Source organism: Euprymna scolopes, chromosome 6, assembly GCF_053919585.1.
Source record: "Euprymna scolopes isolate OS-2025 chromosome 6, ASM5391958v1, whole genome shotgun sequence".
Classification (NCBI taxonomy): domain Eukaryota; kingdom Metazoa; phylum Mollusca; class Cephalopoda; order Sepiida; family Sepiolidae; genus Euprymna; species Euprymna scolopes.
In genome coordinates this window covers 85001991-85021179 of record NC_136487.1, presented here as the reverse complement: position 1 = coordinate 85021179, position 19189 = coordinate 85001991, and the positions used below count along the sequence as shown (strand labels likewise).

The 19189-nt window shown below is 29.9% G+C and overlaps 1 protein-coding gene across 5 annotated transcripts in view; it reads right to left on the bottom strand.

Annotated features, from left to right (window-relative positions):
• Positions 1–7636: 7636 nt before the first annotated feature.
• The window catches only part of LOC145277757 (upstream stimulatory factor 2-like), an 82071-nt gene continuing 70518 nt past the window's right edge, over positions 7637–19189 (bottom strand). For 2 of the 5 annotated variants that reach the window (XM_080129479.1, XM_080129477.1), the window contains one exon: positions 7637–18203. In XM_080129479.1, coding sequence (XP_079985605.1) covers positions 17982–18203 — 222 coding nt within the window. In that variant the 3' untranslated portion in view covers positions 7637–17981. Of the gene's footprint in view, positions 18222–19189 lie in introns of all 5 variants that reach the window. The other 3 variants (XM_080129475.1, XM_080129478.1, XM_080129476.1) reach the window with 2 other exon arrangements.

Here is a 19189-nt window from a genome sequence, read left to right as displayed (position 1 = left end):
TGTTTTTTTAAGATGACAACTGTGTGAAAATAATTCCAAAGCATAAAAAATATTTCTAAGAAAGAGTTAAATCGAATCACATTTTATTACGTATAATAACATGCTATAATAATCCACAAGAAAAACTGATCAATAAGAATCGAATATTGATTTTGTAAGAAGAATGCTCTGATAACAAAGAAATGATAAAGACACTAGCTTTAGTTTATATATATTTTTCGTGCTTCAAAAAACTTTAAATCACTATCTTATATATATATTATATATATAATATATATATATAATTATTTACTATAATAATTATTAGATACCTACAGACACTAGTGTTTCATCCTTTCGGGAATCATCAGTGCAGGGTGTCATGATTAACACCAGTCGATAGATCTAAACCCAGTGGCAGAAGCCATCCCTGGCTTCATTAGCAAGGACCTAATCCATTCGGTTACTGTTAACTGCGAGAAATGCTGTTGAATTTAAACATTTATTTTTTAAAATGCTTATATTATATATATATATATATATACACACACACACACACACGTATTCTTTTTAATCGCTCCAGACAAGGTATGAGCTACTTGATTTAAGGGGCTAACAAGAACAAAAGATGGTTATCGTAAAGATAAGAGATGCCTATTGACCTCAGTCTTGAAAAGACAAAAGCTATAGGTAAGAGGAAAACAGTCAGCAGGAAAAGAGTTCCACAAGCCTGCAATTCCTGGAAAAAAAGCTACTGGAATAGGAAGCTGTATCGCAATGAGGTATCAAAACAGCGAATTGATGGCAACTACTAGACCAATGAGTCAAACTAGCTGGAACAAATAAAGCAAGGAATGGATCAAATTTGAAGAACACATGCCATAATAGTATTTATAGAAAAGATTGAGACTAACAAAATCACATGTGTGGGAAAATGATTGCAGAAAAAAAAAGATAGGGTCAATCAAATTACAAATACGTGTCTGGACTTTATCAAAAACTTTCAAATGGGATAGGAGTTCATCAGCCCAAATATAACAACAGTACTCTATACATGGTCTGATAGTAGATTTTTAAAGATAGGGTACAACAGAGAACTGTTTCCAACAAGAAAGGAAACAAGACTGAGATAAACAAATATTAAACAATTACTAGAGGATAAAAGAAAGATTAGGAGCACAACGTTTCAAAATGACAAGAGGAATTGAATTAGGACCAGAAACTTTGGACTGGTCAAGAGCAGAAAGTACCCTAGCAACCATCTTCAGAATGATAGTAACCTGAAGATCATTAAAATGAGGAGGAATAACAAACTATACACAACTTCGGGTCAAGATCAAAGTGTAGTATCTGTTCTTCAGATCTACACTTCAATTTCTTGTTCTCTGTCAGTGGAGGAGAAATCCTTCACGACTGAGACAATTTTTTTTGTTTTGTTCCTTTTCTCCACATTAAAAAACGACCCTGGTGTCTAACTCTGTCCCGTGGGGAGGCATTGTAAATAGGAACTATACACAACTGACAACGCTGTTGTAAATTCTTCCAAAACTATGAAAGCCAACATTTTGAGATGAGACATAGTCCCAATTCCCTTGAGACTAGAACTAGAACCTAAATATGTAACCTCAGAAATATAGAGTTAACTTTTTCCCTATATCAAACATGGCGACTTGCACACTTAAAGGGCAAAGGTTACATTGACTAAAAACATTGTGCAAATAACACTCAAGATGAGAATATTAGTCAAATTAATCCAAATACCATAAACAATTATTCCTTATCTCGAAAAATTCAGAACTGTAATAGTGAAGCATGTTACTTCAATATTCCATAAGAATGTTTCACTTAGTGATACAAGCATCAAGTGAAAGATTGTTCCAGCAATCTGTCCCACTAAAATCAATTTATTTTCTCGTTTTTCATCAGAGCAAAGTTGATTTTTTTTCTTTGAGTTATAAGAGATTACAGTTAAATGCATTCACAGACAAATGAATCTCAGACTTAAGTGGTTGACACATTGACTCCCTCCACTTCTACATCAGTCACTCTTTCAGCATCCACAGTAAACATTAAATAAATTTTGTTTACATCATCTGATTTCCTTCCTGAGATGAACAGCTGACATGATTTCTCACTCATCACTCCCTTGAACAATACCATTCTTTGGTGACAGTGTTTTTTTGTTTGTTTATTTTTTTTTTACTTTCAGGCCAAGCATGTTTTCACTTTGTTCATTTTTTACCAAAATATTGCTTTGTTTTGTTTCTGTTCGTTTGTTTTATTTATTTCACCCTCAAAACGTTTGCATGCGATCTGGGTTAAAAACCAGCAACTTGCCTCGTATCATTACACATTGAATAAATGCAAAAGCTAAGAAAAACAAAATAAATAAAATGAAATAAAAGCTTATCAATCAGATAGATCTAAAATAAATTCTCTGTTGCAAAAATAAATAAAAGAAGGCATTTTTAAAAACGTGAACTTTCTTTTTCATGTCTTTAATAAAAGATGTACAAATGAAAGCTTTACAAATCAGTCACATAAGAAAAATAAGAAAGAACTTTTCTTTAAGTGGATATTTATTATTTGCTTTTTATAAAAAAATAATAAAAATGTAAAACATTAAATAAATTCATTGAATTTCATATTAGTTATCACCTTACAAGGCACTTTCAGTTTGTCATGAAAATAATGAATACTTTATCCTACTTAGTACGACATTTTTTTTTAACTTTCATTTATCTCAAACAAATGCAAATGGGACGAGGTCATTGTGACAATGGCCAGATTTAAAGAGGGGGGCGGCTAGCCTAAGTGGGGAGTTAGGCAGTAAAATGTTTGTTTATATTACATTTACATTTCTGTACAGTTAGGAAATGGAGCAGTGAAGGAATTTAAAAAGCAACGAGTCTGAGGAAATGGGTAATTGGAGTAGAAAATTTTCCAGCATCCAGGGATCTCTACATATACAATTAGGCTCAATACTTAAAATAGCTCAATCACGAGAGACAATCAATGCCTACAACTGCTCAAACAGGAGAGCCAGCCACTACTCACCATTGCTCAAAATAGGAGAGTTAGCCACAGCTTACAATTACTCAAATACAAGTCGATTAATAGACTAAAAGATTAAAACAATCAAAATATTTAAATCTGACAGATTTTATGATAGAGTACAAATTTGCATATTTTAGCTTAGAATTTTTATATGATGAGAAATTGTTAATTGTTAATGCTTATATTATTATATTAGAGTCTTCATAATGTTTTACATTCATTCACTTTATCGTAATGCCTCCGTCTGACATCTGTCAAAATAAGAGAAGAGAGGCAATGTAATTTAGTAAGCACTAGCACACCACCCGGCGTTGCTCAGTCGTAAAAGACACTTAAATATTTTAATTTGTGTGGATTTCATATTTATTATTATATTGTACCTAATATATAGCAGTGATTTCAAAACTAAAAAAAAAAATTACTTGGATGCCATCAACTAGAATCAAAATCAAAACATAGTTCTTCAGCCTTATTTATTATCCTCTGAGCCACATCCATACACACATAAAGTTTTTAAAAAATAACGTTGTTTAACATATAAATGTATATTTGCACATGTGTAGAAGAGCACTTTAAGTCAACTTACGCCTGCCAAGTAAAAATTGTTTTTTTTTTTAATTTTCACCCCTTTAGCAGCTTTTTTTTTTCTTTACCAGCTGAAAACCAAAATCAAACTAATTCTATGAGTCTAAATTCTCTATATATTAAGTTTTAAGTCTGCAGACCAAAAATTAACAGAAGTTTGGTACAGACCATTTCTTGCACAGACAAGGTTGCTTATATATATATATATATATATATATATATATATATATAAAAATTATAACACGGAAATTACATAATTGTCGATGCAATAATTTATTTCAACCTTATGGTATTTTCAAGCATCTAAATCAGACAATTACATTTTTGATACTGAAAAAGAAAAGAAAAATCGTGCTTCGACCCTCAAAAAAAAAAAAAACCAAAGGTGGTGGTAGTAGCAATCCACTTAATACATTTATAGAGAGGGTGGTAGGGATTTAAAAAAATAAAAATTAAAAATTAAAAATAACAAATAAAAAAATTAGATTAGACACTTATAAGCGGCAGCTCGATGTAACCATAGATACACACACACACACACACACACACACATACTCACACACACGCAACACATACACATACACACACACACGCCTCTAAGATGTACGTTCTGACATGTAAATGCCTTGACACGCGTTTACTAACCTAGGAAGGGGGGGGGGCGAAAGTATACGGATATATAGTGAAAGAAATAGAACAGCGCGTAATGGAAAAAAAGAAGAAGAGATATCTCCGCCGGAAGCTGGAAACAACGTTTTTATGACCACAAACATTCTTTCAATAACCCAGAACTTAAGAATAAAACCGAGTTAGCTAAACAATGGTGGTTATTAAAAAATGAGAATCGATCCCCAATGATTTCATGGTCAATCCTATGTCATTCGGACGTTCCAAACGGCTTTAGGCAGAGATGCAGTTTATGCCTTGAGGAAAAAATAAGAATCCTGAAGTACCAACACAGTAATCTCCTAAACAAACGAGATGAACTGATGGCCAGATGTAGACATAAATGTAAATTTAAAATAACCAATAACTCTAGATCCGACGAACAGAGAATTCTATAATGGTAAAGACACCGAATCTAACACCACTAGATTAATTACGATAAACAATCCTACCCCACCCCACCGGCAATTATAGTGTTGTCCGGTATATACTCGATAATAACTACTTTACGATTTGTTGTCCGAAATCTAAGCTAGGCATATATATATGTGTGTATATATATATATATATATATATATATATATATATATATATATATATATATATATATATATATATATATATATATATATATGTATATATATATATATATATATATATATATATATATATATATATATATATATGTATATATATATATATATATATATATATATATATATATATATATATATATATTATGTATATATATATATATATATATATATATGTATATATATATATATATATATATATATATATATATATATATATATATATATATATATATATATATATATATATATATATATATATATATATATATATATATATATATATATATATATATATTCCCCGAAGTACCTGGCTTGTCCAAATTACTTATAAATAAATGAGATAGCCTTAAGATAATAATTTTTCTCTGCAGATAATACATTAGTTATTAAACTGAGTTAAGTCAAAAAGACCAAATACTAAAACTAGATATTATTAGATTTGATACAAATCAACACAAAAATTTAATTATTTTACTTATTTCTTTATGCGTGCATGAGAATAATTTTGTTGTACGGAGGGAATAAAAGTATATATTAACCGAAACTAGATACGTCCTATCGAATTGGGGGCGATCAATATTACATTTTCCCACTTCTTAATCAATTAAGAATTGAAATATTAATTACAACGACCGCTATAATCACCAATAAAATTATTTACATGAAAATATATAAAATATTAAATATATAGACTCAATTTTTAAATTCATAGTATTATATTACATAAAATATTTAAATGAATTATAAGATAATATTAATTTTTACATAATAACATACAGATAGTTTTAAAACTTTATATATAATATTCTTTTTATTTTTATTTTCTTATTTTTATTTATTTATTTTTTTAGTTATATTTTTTATTAATTTATTTATCTTTTAATAGACCTACTTTCCATGACTCAATCACTGTATCCTCTTCTTTTCTTCCTCTTTTTTTCTTCTTTTTTTCCATTACGCGCTGTTCTATTTCTTTCACTATATATCCGTATACTTTCGCCCCCCCCCCCTTCCTAGGTTAGTAAACGCGTGTCAAGGCATTTACATGTCAGAACGTACATCTTAGAGGCGTGTGTGTGTGTATGTGTATGTGTTGCGTGTGTGTGTGTGTGAGTGTGTGTGTGTGTGTGTGTGTGTGTATCTATGGTTACATCGAGCTGCCGCTTATAAGTGTCTAATCTAATTTTTTTATTTGTTATTTTTAATTTTTAATTTTTATTTTTTTAAATCCCTACCACCCTCTCTATAAATGTATTAAGTGGATTGCTACTACCACCACCTTTGGTTTTTTTTTTTTGAGGGTCGAAGCACGATTTTTCTTTTCTTTTTCAGTATCAAAAATGTAATTGTCTGATTTAGATGCTTGAAAATACCATAAGGTTGAAATAAATTATTGCATCGACAATTATGTAATTTCCGTGTTATAATTTTTATCTTATTGCTCTGTTTACCACATTGAGCTCTCATACCCGGATTTCCTCTGGATTTATTCCATTATAACACTATATATATATATATATATATATGTATATAAAAAAAAAGTCATTTTTTTTTTTAAAACTTTGACCCCTATTATGACCCCTTAACATTTATTATTTTGGGCTCAAATCAAGTTATTAAGTTAGATCCACGTCCAAGGAACCTATATCTAAAATTTCAAGTGTTTAGACCCAAAATTGTCGGAGGAGTTTGGTAGAGTTCTCAAAGGTCAAATCATTCTCTATTTATTATTATATTACAATCAATATATAGTAGTGATTTCAGAAGTTTAAAAAAATGACTTAGATGCCATCAGCAAGAATCAAAACCAAAACATTTAGCATTTCAGCCTCAGTCATTACCATTTGAACAGATGGATGAGAAAACGTTAAACTTTAACGGACTTTGACATATAAATGTATATTTGTGCATACATAAAATAGCACTTTAAATTCCAATTTTTTTTTACCCTTTAACAGCTGTTTTTACCAGCTAAAAAAAAAACAAATCGAATTTGTTCCACAGGTCCAAATCCCCTATTTATCAAGTTTCAAGTCTGTAGACCAAAAATTGACAGAGGAATTTAGGAGAGACCATTCCTCAGACAGGCAATATATATATATATAAATAAATTTGAATCCAAACAAATGATTTGAAATAAAATGTTGCCAAAACTATTAAGGCAGAATTACATAAATATGAATGGTGGAACTAGTAATGTCTATCCCCATGAATTTAAAAAGTGATTGCTTTAAGAATCTCAGTATATATATATATATATACATACACACACACACTAGCAGGGAGACCAGCGGTTGTCTTGGATTGAATGATGATCAACGAATGTTTCACACTTCCAAATTTTTATTGTCATCAAAACCTGTGAAATCACCAATTTTTCAATCAAATCGATTGGTTGCTTGCTCTAGTTGGGGACCCATCGCGGTGAATCGGAAAGAAGCTTCATATTCCTTTTCGCAGGGACTTAGTTCACAATATATTGTGATCCACATTGCACTGTACAGAACCTACTGTTGATTTTATAAAATTATTTTTATATATAACTAGTCATTAGTTTCAACAGATTCCTGACAATGGCTTAAATGTTGTAGATATGAAAAAAGAAAAACAGAAACAAATAAAGCGTGAATGGGCCAAGTGTTATCATAAATACTTGAATTCATATCAACAACCATAAATCAAAACGTTTTGTTCATTTTGAAGAAGTAAAAAATAATCCTTTTTTTTTTTTTTAAAAAAAAAAAAAAAGAACATTTGCAAAAAATTGGATTTTTTTTTTTTTTTTACTATTTGGTGGGGAGAGGGGTGGTGTTCAAAATTTTCCTAGGTTCACCATTACAAGATTCATGAAAATTTATGACTATAATAAACCCGGATTGATCAACATTTCTTTCCCTAGGCTTTTTTCTATATTTTAATAATACAAAATCTATACTCCTATAATTTTTTTTTTGTGTGTGTATATCGATATTCATACCAAAAATCCTTTTTTCTATTTATTTAAAAAGAAAATATAACTGTGTTATATACGGGTCGTGGAATTGCATTCATCTGCAAAAGATCTAGATAATTTGCATATTTTAAACATTCATTTTAATTAATTCCCTAGTAGTTTTTTCGGTTTTCTTATGGGATGATCATCTTTAGTTAACTATTATGTGTAATTATATTAGTGCAGATATTCTACATGATTTATAGTTGTGTAATATTTGCGTAAAAAAGTCTTAAACACAAACCTTTTTCTATATATATATATAATTAAAAAATTTTGCCTACCACACTCCTGTCAATTTCTGGTGTACAGACATGAAACTTAATATATAGGGTATTCGAACCTATGCAAAGCTTTATATTTGGGTCTTAGCCAGGGAAAATCAGTGCAAATGTGTGAAAAATTAAAGAAATGGAATATGCCAGGTGAGGGTCGAACGACAGCATTACGAATATGCATGCGTAACGTAATAGCTATTGGTTCATGTTTTAATTTTTAGCCTTGCAGCAGACATGTCTTCATAACTCAGACATTAACATCAAAGGAAAAAATAAATCATAAGCTAAACGTTTTGGTTTCGATTCTCAGTGGTGGTGCACGGGTCATTTTTTTTTTTTTAGCTTTTTAAATTATTACTATATATTGGGTCCAATATAATAAGTACAAAATCTGCATTAATCAAAATACCATATTTAAGCGTATTTTACGACCAGACGGCCTGCTAGTACATACTAAAATAATCTTTAGTTTTGGGATTGAGTTACGTTTGAGAACCCCCCCCCCAAAAAAAAAAAAAACGTCAATTTTAATTGTGATAACTTGACGTAATTTGTAATTAATTCACCAAGTGACCCATATGTCTATTCAGTCTTTCGCTGTATGTTGTTTCATCCCCTAACCTCTGCTATATTTATAAGATATCTGTCATCCTGACATCACTCATGCTCCATTTAGTAAGAGTCAATGTTAATTAGGACAATATGAACAATCCATTACAAACAAAAGGGAATATCACCATGAATAGTAATACCATTTAATCTGTCAAATGAGATGTAGATAGCAGAAAGAAACTAATTTGGGATCTGACTTTGCAAACTTACATTTTCCTGATTAAAACAATTTAATTGAAGTCCAACAAGTCACAATTGTTTCTTCTAATTATTAATCATAATTCTTGTAGAATTTGGGGCAAAAACTTGTGTGCAGATTTTGATTAAGAGGAATTTTATCTGATAAATTACTGAAACAATTTTAACAGAATCAGATTGCATTAAACAAAACATCAGATCACATAAAAAAAAACTTTTACTCATTTAAATAATTTTGATTTAAGTTTTTATAAACCTTTAACCAGTAAGAACTTTAGTTAGGTTTCAAAATTGTCTATTTTGGAAGATTTTTATTATATAAATAAAAGAAAAACAAAAAATCTTTTAAATCCTTACTATAATTGGGATACTCTCTCTGTAAACAAAACTAAATATTATTTAAAGTAAACCTGGTGCTAAACAACAGAAGTCATTTAGCACAAGGTTTATTTTAAATAATGTCCACTGTTTGAGCTACAGACATAGTATGTTTATTATAGTAAAAATGCTTAAAACTTATCCATATGGCAGTAAATGACATTAATGCCAAAAGTTGCTTAATGATTGTTTTACCTAAGTCAAGAATGTTTTAGACAATCAGTTCAACAGTGACTAACCATGTTGATGGGCTTTCTTTTCTGTCAGACTATGGTATGTGTTGGGTAGTCTTAGGAAATCTACTCTTCTAGGACTTGCCTTGCCTCTTTGGGAAGGAGTTGGTTTGTTGCCAATTTTCTCAAGCGTCTACCAGGGAATGCCAACGAGGTTGCTCAGGCTATTTTTAGAGGCCAACTTAGCTCTTCCATTGGGACGCTGGCTATTTCTCCTTCCACATTTCGGCTTTGTATCATGTTATAATTAGTGGGAAGTATCCAAATATCGAGAGATTGTGACTAAAAAGTTTTAAGAACTACTCTTATAGAGGATTTTGGTATTAAATATAGATCAGGTTATTTAAAAATAACTGATTTCATGATACATCGATTCACTTCTTAAACATAGTTATGGAAACTATCAGTGATTATTTGAGAAAGTTGTGACAGCTGCTTTAGTCAAATCATTCCTCTGACAATGAAGTTATTTGCTGCGCCATCAGCAAAAGTCTGCATTTGCATAAACTAATTGTTGTCAACGATTTAGAATCAAACATAAAATGAACCTTTCCACTATTAAACTGCAAAATTTTATGTTTCCTCTAGTCTTGAAGATTTCAAATGTAGAACTCTTCTCATGAGATATCAGATTGTGGACTGAAAGATTGCAAGCTCATGGTTATTGCAAGTTATGGAGTCCTCTTTAGCCCAGTATGGATTTTTGACACTTCTGGTTATCCTGGACTTTGTTTGTTATAGACAGACTCTCTTGGAACTATTTAAATCACCATCGAATAATCTTAGAAGAGGCCAGATTAATGTTGAACTGTCTTATAAAGAAAAAAAAAATTAAATAAATAAATAAAAAAAAAACACATGCATCATAACTTTTCACTTGTTGACTGCATTATGTTGCTGGTCCTGTGCAGTTCTAGGAGGTCTACGCTCCCAGACTTTACCTTCTCTCTGAGAAGGGATTAGTTTATTGCTATTTGCCTGAGACACTCCTACCAAAAAAATGACAATAGGACTGCCCAGGCATTTTTTTTCAAGCCAGAGTGCTTTTCCTCTAGGACGTTTACTCTTCGAATCTCATTTTTCGACCCTTGTGTCAAATTATCCTGTCATGGAAGGTTGATAAATATCAATAAACAACTAAATGTTGCCAGGAGAAAAACACAACTAACATATACATGGCAGCTATTCAAAACTTAGAAAACTCCATTTTAAAATGGTCACTGACTTGTCCCATAAGAATGTTTATAAATTGAAGAAATGCTACATAAAATCAGAATCTCTTTTTTTAAATAACTTTTACATTTTGAAACTGTTTTTTTTTTTTTTAGATGAGGATTCATAATTTGCTTTAGTTGTTATTTTCTGTTTTCTATTTGTTTCCATTGTTGTATTATTTCAGATCTGTAGCAATCTGATATCAACCAAGATGAGAATAGTAATCAAAATAATCCAAATAATACATGCGTATGTTTAACGCCAAATTGCATTTGCCAATCTTCATGTTAGTTTTAATTAAATTTCTTATATGGTACTAGCAGGATGGCCAGCACTGCTCAGTCGTAAAATACACTTAAATATAAATATGATATTTTAATTCATACAGATTTCATATTTATTATATACATAATCACACACCTAAAAAAAAGTGGAGTTTTTCTTACTCTAACATTGATATTAGAAGTCTACTTTTTTCTATTTAAAAATTACTAAAACGAACTTTTTAATATACTCAGTTATGGACATGCAAGTGACTACATGAAGGTTAACTAATTTGTATATTCCTTTGATAAACGAGCATTAATTGATTGCTTATTAGAGGATTGGTTTCATAACTATTACGCTTAATTCTTTTTATGCACATTTTCTAATTTGCGCATAGTTGCTTAGCACACAGACATATTTATCTATATATCTATTCCGATCATATATATATATATTAGCAGACCGTCCAGCATTGCTCAGTAGAGCAAATTGATTATCATATTGTACTTAAAATATACATAGTAATGATTTCCAAAGTAAAAAAAAAAAAAATGATTTTGGTGGCATTAGTCTGAATTGAAACCAAAATATTCAGTGCTTCAGCCATAGTCATTATTTAGTGCTTCAGCCTTCGTCAATACCATCTGAGCCATTGCTAGATGGATAAATAAAAAAACAAAAAATTAAGTGACTTCAAGATAAAAATATATATATATGTATACATGCTCAAAAGATAGTCAATTGACTTCTAAGTTCAACTGTTTTTTCTCAATTTTGACTCCTTTACAAGCTAAAAACCAAATCTAAAATGTGCTACAGCTCCAAACACTCAATTTTCAACTTGGTAGACGTAATATTCAGAGGAGATTGGTAGAAATTTTTCTCACACACACATGGTCATATACAGATATATAAAAATATTTTCATGTACTAGAATGTTTTCATCTTAAAGGCTATGCAATTATTCAGAATGTAGAAACTATGCATAAATAAAATTCAGCGTAATACTGAAATGAAACCAATCATCCAATAAGAAACCATAAAAAAATGAATAATTAATTAACACTCGTTATTCAAAGGAATATGCAAATTAATTAACCTTTATGTAGTCACCTGCATATCCATGACGAGTATATTAAAGTTTTAATTTTTAAATAGAAAAAGTGGGCTTTTAATATCAATATCAGAACAAGAAAAAAATTAACTATATTGGTATATAAGATAAAAAATAACAAAGGGCTCCTTCAGTCTTTCACAGACTATGAATACCCAGGAAGGGGTGCCTGCGCGTGAACTTTTTGTGGGAGGAGACGCAATCTCCAACCACACCTCTCCTGAGCCAACATTGTTAAATACCAGTGGCAAGTGAAGTGTATGTACAGGGTGACTGGAAACAAATGCTGAGATAAGTGGAGAGCACATACAGGACCTAGAATTCCCAAATGGTCACCCATATGGTACTAACCAGGCTCAACATTGCTTAACTTGGGTGATCTGACAAGAACCGGTGTGTCAATGCGACTATGCCATATATAGATTAATGTAATAACAAAATACAACCGTAACGTGATTAAGAACAATCTTTAACATTCATCAAGAGGATTGTTAGACTAATTAGTGAAATTGAACATGACATCAAAACTATGTATACCAATGACAACCTAATGCTTATTCTTTCAAATTGTTTTGTTTCTTGGCCTTTTGGCTAGAAGCAAAGTCTACTTCATCTGATGTACCGCTAGCATTCATTCTCTAATGCAAATGCAAACCAACATAAGCATTATAAATTCCCTCCCTTCGTAAGAGAGCAATGTCTCAATTGTTGACTAAACAATCTCAGTTAAGGACCTTGCCACATTTGCCCAGATGAAAGAGCCGCAAATGGTGAAACAGCTGTCTATGGATCAAATAATATCTCCTTGTCTGTTTACAATGATGTCATGGATGACATATTGAGTATATATAAATCTCTACTATTATAGAAAAGAAACTTTGTTTATGTTTCAAAATGGCTGGGTCGATTTTTATGAAATTTCATATAAAAGAATTTCATGTGCCCAGCAGTATTCATAGATAGGTTTTCTATCGGAACGTCTTCAAAGTATCAATCATTGATAATCAAAATAATCCAATGAAAGAAAGAACAGGCGGTTTGGACCGAAGTTAACACCTTACACAGCCTAACATCATAAGTGCATTTGAGAAGTTTTATTACCACACAAGTTGAAAGGCTCAACATATGAAAATCAACAGTAGGTTTTTTGATATGACAGATGTGCATTCGAAATGATTGTTTCTGTTTATGAAGTATAATACTTGACTTTTTGCATTTTAAAGTTTAATTAATTTAGTCCAATGTATCAGTTTTGGTTGCGTGTATGTATGCGTGCATGTTTTTGTCTCTACACGCACACACACTATTTGCAAGTAAAACGCTATGCAAGTGCTCTATTCTTTTACAAAGAGCTATGCATTTTAGTTTGATCAGATAAAATTGTCATATTTTTCTAATAGATGCTGCATAAATATATATCTACACATAATCCAAATAAAGATATAAGATTAAAAATGTTCCCATTTAAATGTTTCATTTTAACAATTTCAGAAACATTTACACAAAATATTTTGTTGATGTTAAACTTATGAAACATGTTTAGCTAAGTAAATATGTCATAGTTTTTATTCATCCGAGTTATAATATAAAGGAGCTTGGTCACATCTTTGGAAACATTATTTAATAAGGTTAATTTTTAAATTTTAGAAAACCAAATGGTACAGTTTTTTAATAAACGAATAAAATTATTTTCTGTTTTCATTTTTTTTTTTTTTTTTTGCGAGACTTTTAGTGATATACACATTTTTAAAAGAAAACTTTTTTCTCTTCATTTTGCTGGTGGTATTAGTCAAGAGGGGTGGGCCCCTTGAGGAGAAAGCAAAGTATAACATCGAACATATACTTTGCTTTCGCCTCAAGTGACCTACCCCTTACAATTAATACTGCCAGCCAACTGAAGAGAAGCCTTCTTTGAAAAAGATGTAGAAAAGTGTCAGAAAAAAAAAAAAAAATTATATTCATTAAATAAAAATTTATATAACATTATTTGCTGTTCTAAAAATTTCAAAATATACATGCATATTTTCATAACTAAAGATTTTCTTGACTCAACAGGCAAAAGACTAAAGTTTAATTTGATTCTAAAAATGACACAATGGTCACCTGGTTGCTTTCAGCATATCAAAAAAAATCAATCATTTAAAATGGGAATTCTCAAACAGGGTTTACACAAGCTTTAAGGTGGCCCACAAAAAAAATGTTTTTACTTATTTTGTTTTGTTTACCAATTAGTGTATGTGAGTTTAATGAAATCTTTAAGATTTGGATTTTTTTTATGAACATAAAACAGGTTCATTATTAGTTTTTACCAACCTAGAAATAATTATTTGACTTTTTAAAATAATGTACATATATAGGTGCTCCACGTATCAAATAGCTTCAAGGGGATCCACAAGCAAAATAAGGTTGAGAAGCCCTGCTTTAAAGTATCTCATCGACACCTGGCTAAATACAATTTCCAATGACATCGTGGTTATTGTTGAATTGGTGAGCGTGATGATGGTTGACATATATGAATTCTATTATACTTCAATGCATTTCCTACTAAGTTCATTTAAATACACTTACATTAAATGATTCAATGAAAATCTGGGGTTATGATCAGGTGAATGTGGATTGTGTTGTTATTTTTTTATTTTAAAATTCAAGACAAAAAGGTTGAGAACCTTATGGTTAAAGTGAACAAAAGAATTACTTTTTACAAAAAAAAAAATGTAGGTAGAAAGGCCTGAAAGATTACGTGATAATACTTTGATTTTTTTTTTTTTACTCCAACAAAATTAATTTCCTTAACAAAACAAAATTAAATTAAACAAAAATAACTAAAATAATTAAAACAAAATTTTTTAATTTTTTTTTCATTTATGTACACATTAACTTGTATTTATGTTGAAATAATTTACCTTTACTATTTTACTATTTGCACACAAATACAAATCTTTTTTCAGCCACTCAAAATGGTAGGAAAAAAAAAAAAAAAAAAAAAAAAAACAAAGCTAATTTCTTTACAAGAATATTTTGGATTTATTTTTTTTCTCTTTTTTTTCTTTTCCAAATTTCATTTTCATTTTTAAAATTGAACTATTTGTACGGCACCATTCAGTTGCAATTCATAGTTTATCATCATTCAAAGAGAATCAACTGAATAATCATTGATCCATGTCCATGTACAATCAAGTACAGTGTTTTTTTTTTTTTCTTTCTTTTAATATTAACATCTTTATAAACAATGTGCTTGGAGAGAGTGAGGAGAGAAAGGGGGAGAAGAAGAATGAAAGAATTCATCCTTGGAATGGTCAGCAAAAGGCAATTCTGCATAAAAAAAAAAAAAAAAAAAGAATTCTGTTGTCAAAAGATAGGGGAAAGAAAAAGAAAAAAGAGGAGGTATCCGATAAAATGCTACATTTTTAGATTTTCAAGCGTGTTTGTCCGGTCACGCGTAAGTTTTAAATCGCACTTCTCTCCATCTGTCTGAATTAGTATAGACTAATCTTAAAAAATTAGTTTGTTTTTTCATAAAAAAATAAAATTAAAATTATCTAATTTTAAAACTATTATAAATAAAAACAGGATAACTATTAGCACTCATAATAGTTAATCTTTAGGAGTTGTAAAGATCCTAGCAATTTAATTTATATAATAATCTGCTAAAATAATTTCATGTTCATACGTTATGTATGTTATCACTTGTCACCTCTATTTTAAAAGATGAAATTGTCTAATTGATAAAGATTTTATTAAACAATATTTAAGATTAGAAGGATGTATTTATTTTGTAAACAATTTAAATTGTAACAATAAAGAAAACGATTAAAACTTGCATTTTATATATAAAAAAATATTAGTGCTTTTCCATTATTAAAATGAAATTTGAAACATTGAATTTCAAATAAAGCCAATGCTATCTACTTAATTGTCATGTCACAGTAATGAAAATATCCAAAAATGTTGAAAAGTAAGGTAGAAAATTAATTATTAACGAAAATAGTTTTCAAAGAAACTTAGCAAAAATTGAGCTTTGTTGAAATAATAAACAGGAGAGTTTGAATCATAAGAAGGGAGGTAATCATTTTCTGAAACTGAAAATCTTAAGCCAACTTAGCGAAACTCAATTTTTGATAATTCTCTTTGAAAACTTTTCATTAATAATTTTCTACCTCATAATTTTTCATAATTTTTGGATATGTTTATTACTGCAGCATGACAAGTAGATAGCATTGGTTTTATTGAAATTCACCATTTCAATTTTAAAATTTTACTCTAATAATGAAGAAGCCCAAAAATATTTAGCTGACAATTTTTACACTACAAGAATATTTATGGTTTTAAAGATTTAAATTGTTACAACTCACTACCCAGGTTTACCCCTAATAAATCCGGCTCCTATCACAGTAGCCTCTTATGTGCTTTGTGTGCAGTAAAACAATATAGTATAAAATTTAACTTGCAAAATTCTATTTAAAAAAAAAAAATATTTATATGAACAAAACTAAAACTCCTAGACAACCCTGGTTAGAGATAGCTATTGTTTTTTTGTTTTTTGTTTTTTTTAAATGATTTTCTTTTTACTTTTAAAATTGCAAAAACAAAATAATGATATTAAATTAATGTATTTCTGCCTTTTTTCCACTTGATATTTTATTTATGAAAATTCTAATCTAATGTATTGAGCTAACTAATCGATCTTATTTAAGTAATCACTGAATTTGCAAATGTTCTTAGTCGATTTCCTTTCAGAAAAAATGAAAAATAATGCGGAGGAAAATAAAAATTTAAATGCTAAAATGAAAAAGTGCTAAATTCAAGGGCAGATAATTTGTGTTATAGTGATTCTTTTTTTCTATTTCTTTTTTGCATAAGTCAAACTTTTATAAAAAGTTTGAAATCAATTTTAAGTCAAGTTTAAAAGTGTTAAACTTTTTTTATCATTGTAGTTATTCAAACTCATACCCATTTGCAAACATGTGTGCTTTATCCTCCATTAAGAGTAAAAAGATGTTATGATGGCCATAAAATTATTGGTACATTTTTTACATGGAGAGTATAGTACCATTTTGGCACAAAAAAAAAACAAAAACAAAAAAAAAACGGTTTAAGTGATTTTTTTTTTAAAAAAGATTTCAGAGCTTTTTTTTTTTTTTTAAATGGGTTTGATTGAGCAAGACATCAAATAATATTCAATTACTGACAATATTTCTTGGGGATTATCTTCATAGATTTGTAGCAATATAAAATATTTTTTAAATAGCCACAAGAATTCATTAAAAAAAATAGTTTTGTTTTTTTACTTGGCAGTTGTCTTGAGGTCACTGATGTTGGCTTCAAAACACAATTATAAAGTTTATATGGATAAAACATGTTTGCAATAGTATAATAGTAATGATTTTTATTGTAAATATTACGAAATAAAAATTTATCAATATATCCCCTCTTACCCTTCTCTCTTTCATCTCACCCCATTCCTTACATTAGGTTTTAGTTTAATAGACCCCCAAGCATCATTGATTTGCATAGAAAAGTGCAATGATATACATATTTTTTTTTAATTTAGTCTCTTGATTTTCTTTTCTTTTTTTATATCCATTTGTGCAATGAACCAAACCAGCAATTGTCAATATCAAGGAATAAGATTGAGGATGAAGAATACATCCTCAAGTGTAGTAGAACAAGTCAAAGGATGAGAGGGACTAAAAGGGAGAGAGAGAGAGGGGCGAGGTTAAAAAAAAAGCCAGAAGTCTGTATAAAGAACATCTATAGACTTGCAGGTTGAAAAGGGTAAACAGATGGGGGGGATGGAGATATAGGTAGACCTCACGACGCACCACCCGTTATATCTGGTATAACAATTCCATGTTGTTGTAGTGCAGCACGCAATATAGAGTTCTCCTGTTTTAATTCTTCACACTGTTGTCGATGTAAATCACAGTCAACTGATATCCGCTCTGTCTCTTTGAGGCTCTCTGCCATCCGAGCATTGGCCGTCCGCAATTCCTGGATGTATTCACAAGCTTTCGCGAGGATTCCCCCCTTGCTCTGCACGGAGATCGATAACAGAAGAAGAAAAAAAGAAAAGAAAATAAGTAAAAAAGTTTCCACTTTTAAATCAGAAGATATAAAGAAAAAAACGAATATCTTAACAGTGAATGAATTTAAAAATGAGATATTTCTATTTTTTTTCTATGCATCCAAGTGAGATTTGCTTTCTTACAGGCAATCCAGAATTCCATCATATCAAAAACAAAGGAAAATTTGTATGTACATACCCCTGAAGAAACGAAAATATATTCCATAAATCACTTAAATTGATCAAGTAATTATATTTTTAAAAAAGTAAATCAAATTTTATGATTAGCAGAATAGAGTCTGTCTTGTCCGCCATTTTGAAAACAAAAATATAACTCAATAATTAAAACTTGCAAGATCTATGTTGTAATGGCTACACATTCTCATTAAACGCTTAAAAAAAGTTTGTTTTTTTATTAAAAACACTACTAGATCAAGTAATGTGATTTTTGGAATATATTTTCATTTAGTCATGGATTTTTCTTTTTTTTTGTTTACTATAGGGGCAAATCTGGACAAGAACCTCATCTTCTACTAGTAGCGTGTAAACTAGTACTATCCACTCCACGGTTTGTTCGTTGGCAATTAAACAGGCACCCCCGTCAGGCAGTGTCCAATGGGTGGATGTGTGAATACCCAGCAACACTAAAAATAAAATCTGCCAAAGAGAAGATGATCTCCATATTCAACGACCACCCACATCAATGGAGAGTGGAAAATCAACCTTTAGTTTAGTTTCAGCAGCTATGTACCTCTTGTTTCCCCCATATTTTGTTCTTTAGTCCTCACATTCCATGAGGAATATTTCAAACATTGATGTAAAATTGCTTTTTCTGGGTCAGCTGTTTTGGATGAGTGAGTGGTATATGATGATCATAGTATTCATCATTATTCAACAGATAAGTAAATAATAGTTAATGTTTGTCAGTATTTTGGGGGGATGAACAAATTGCATT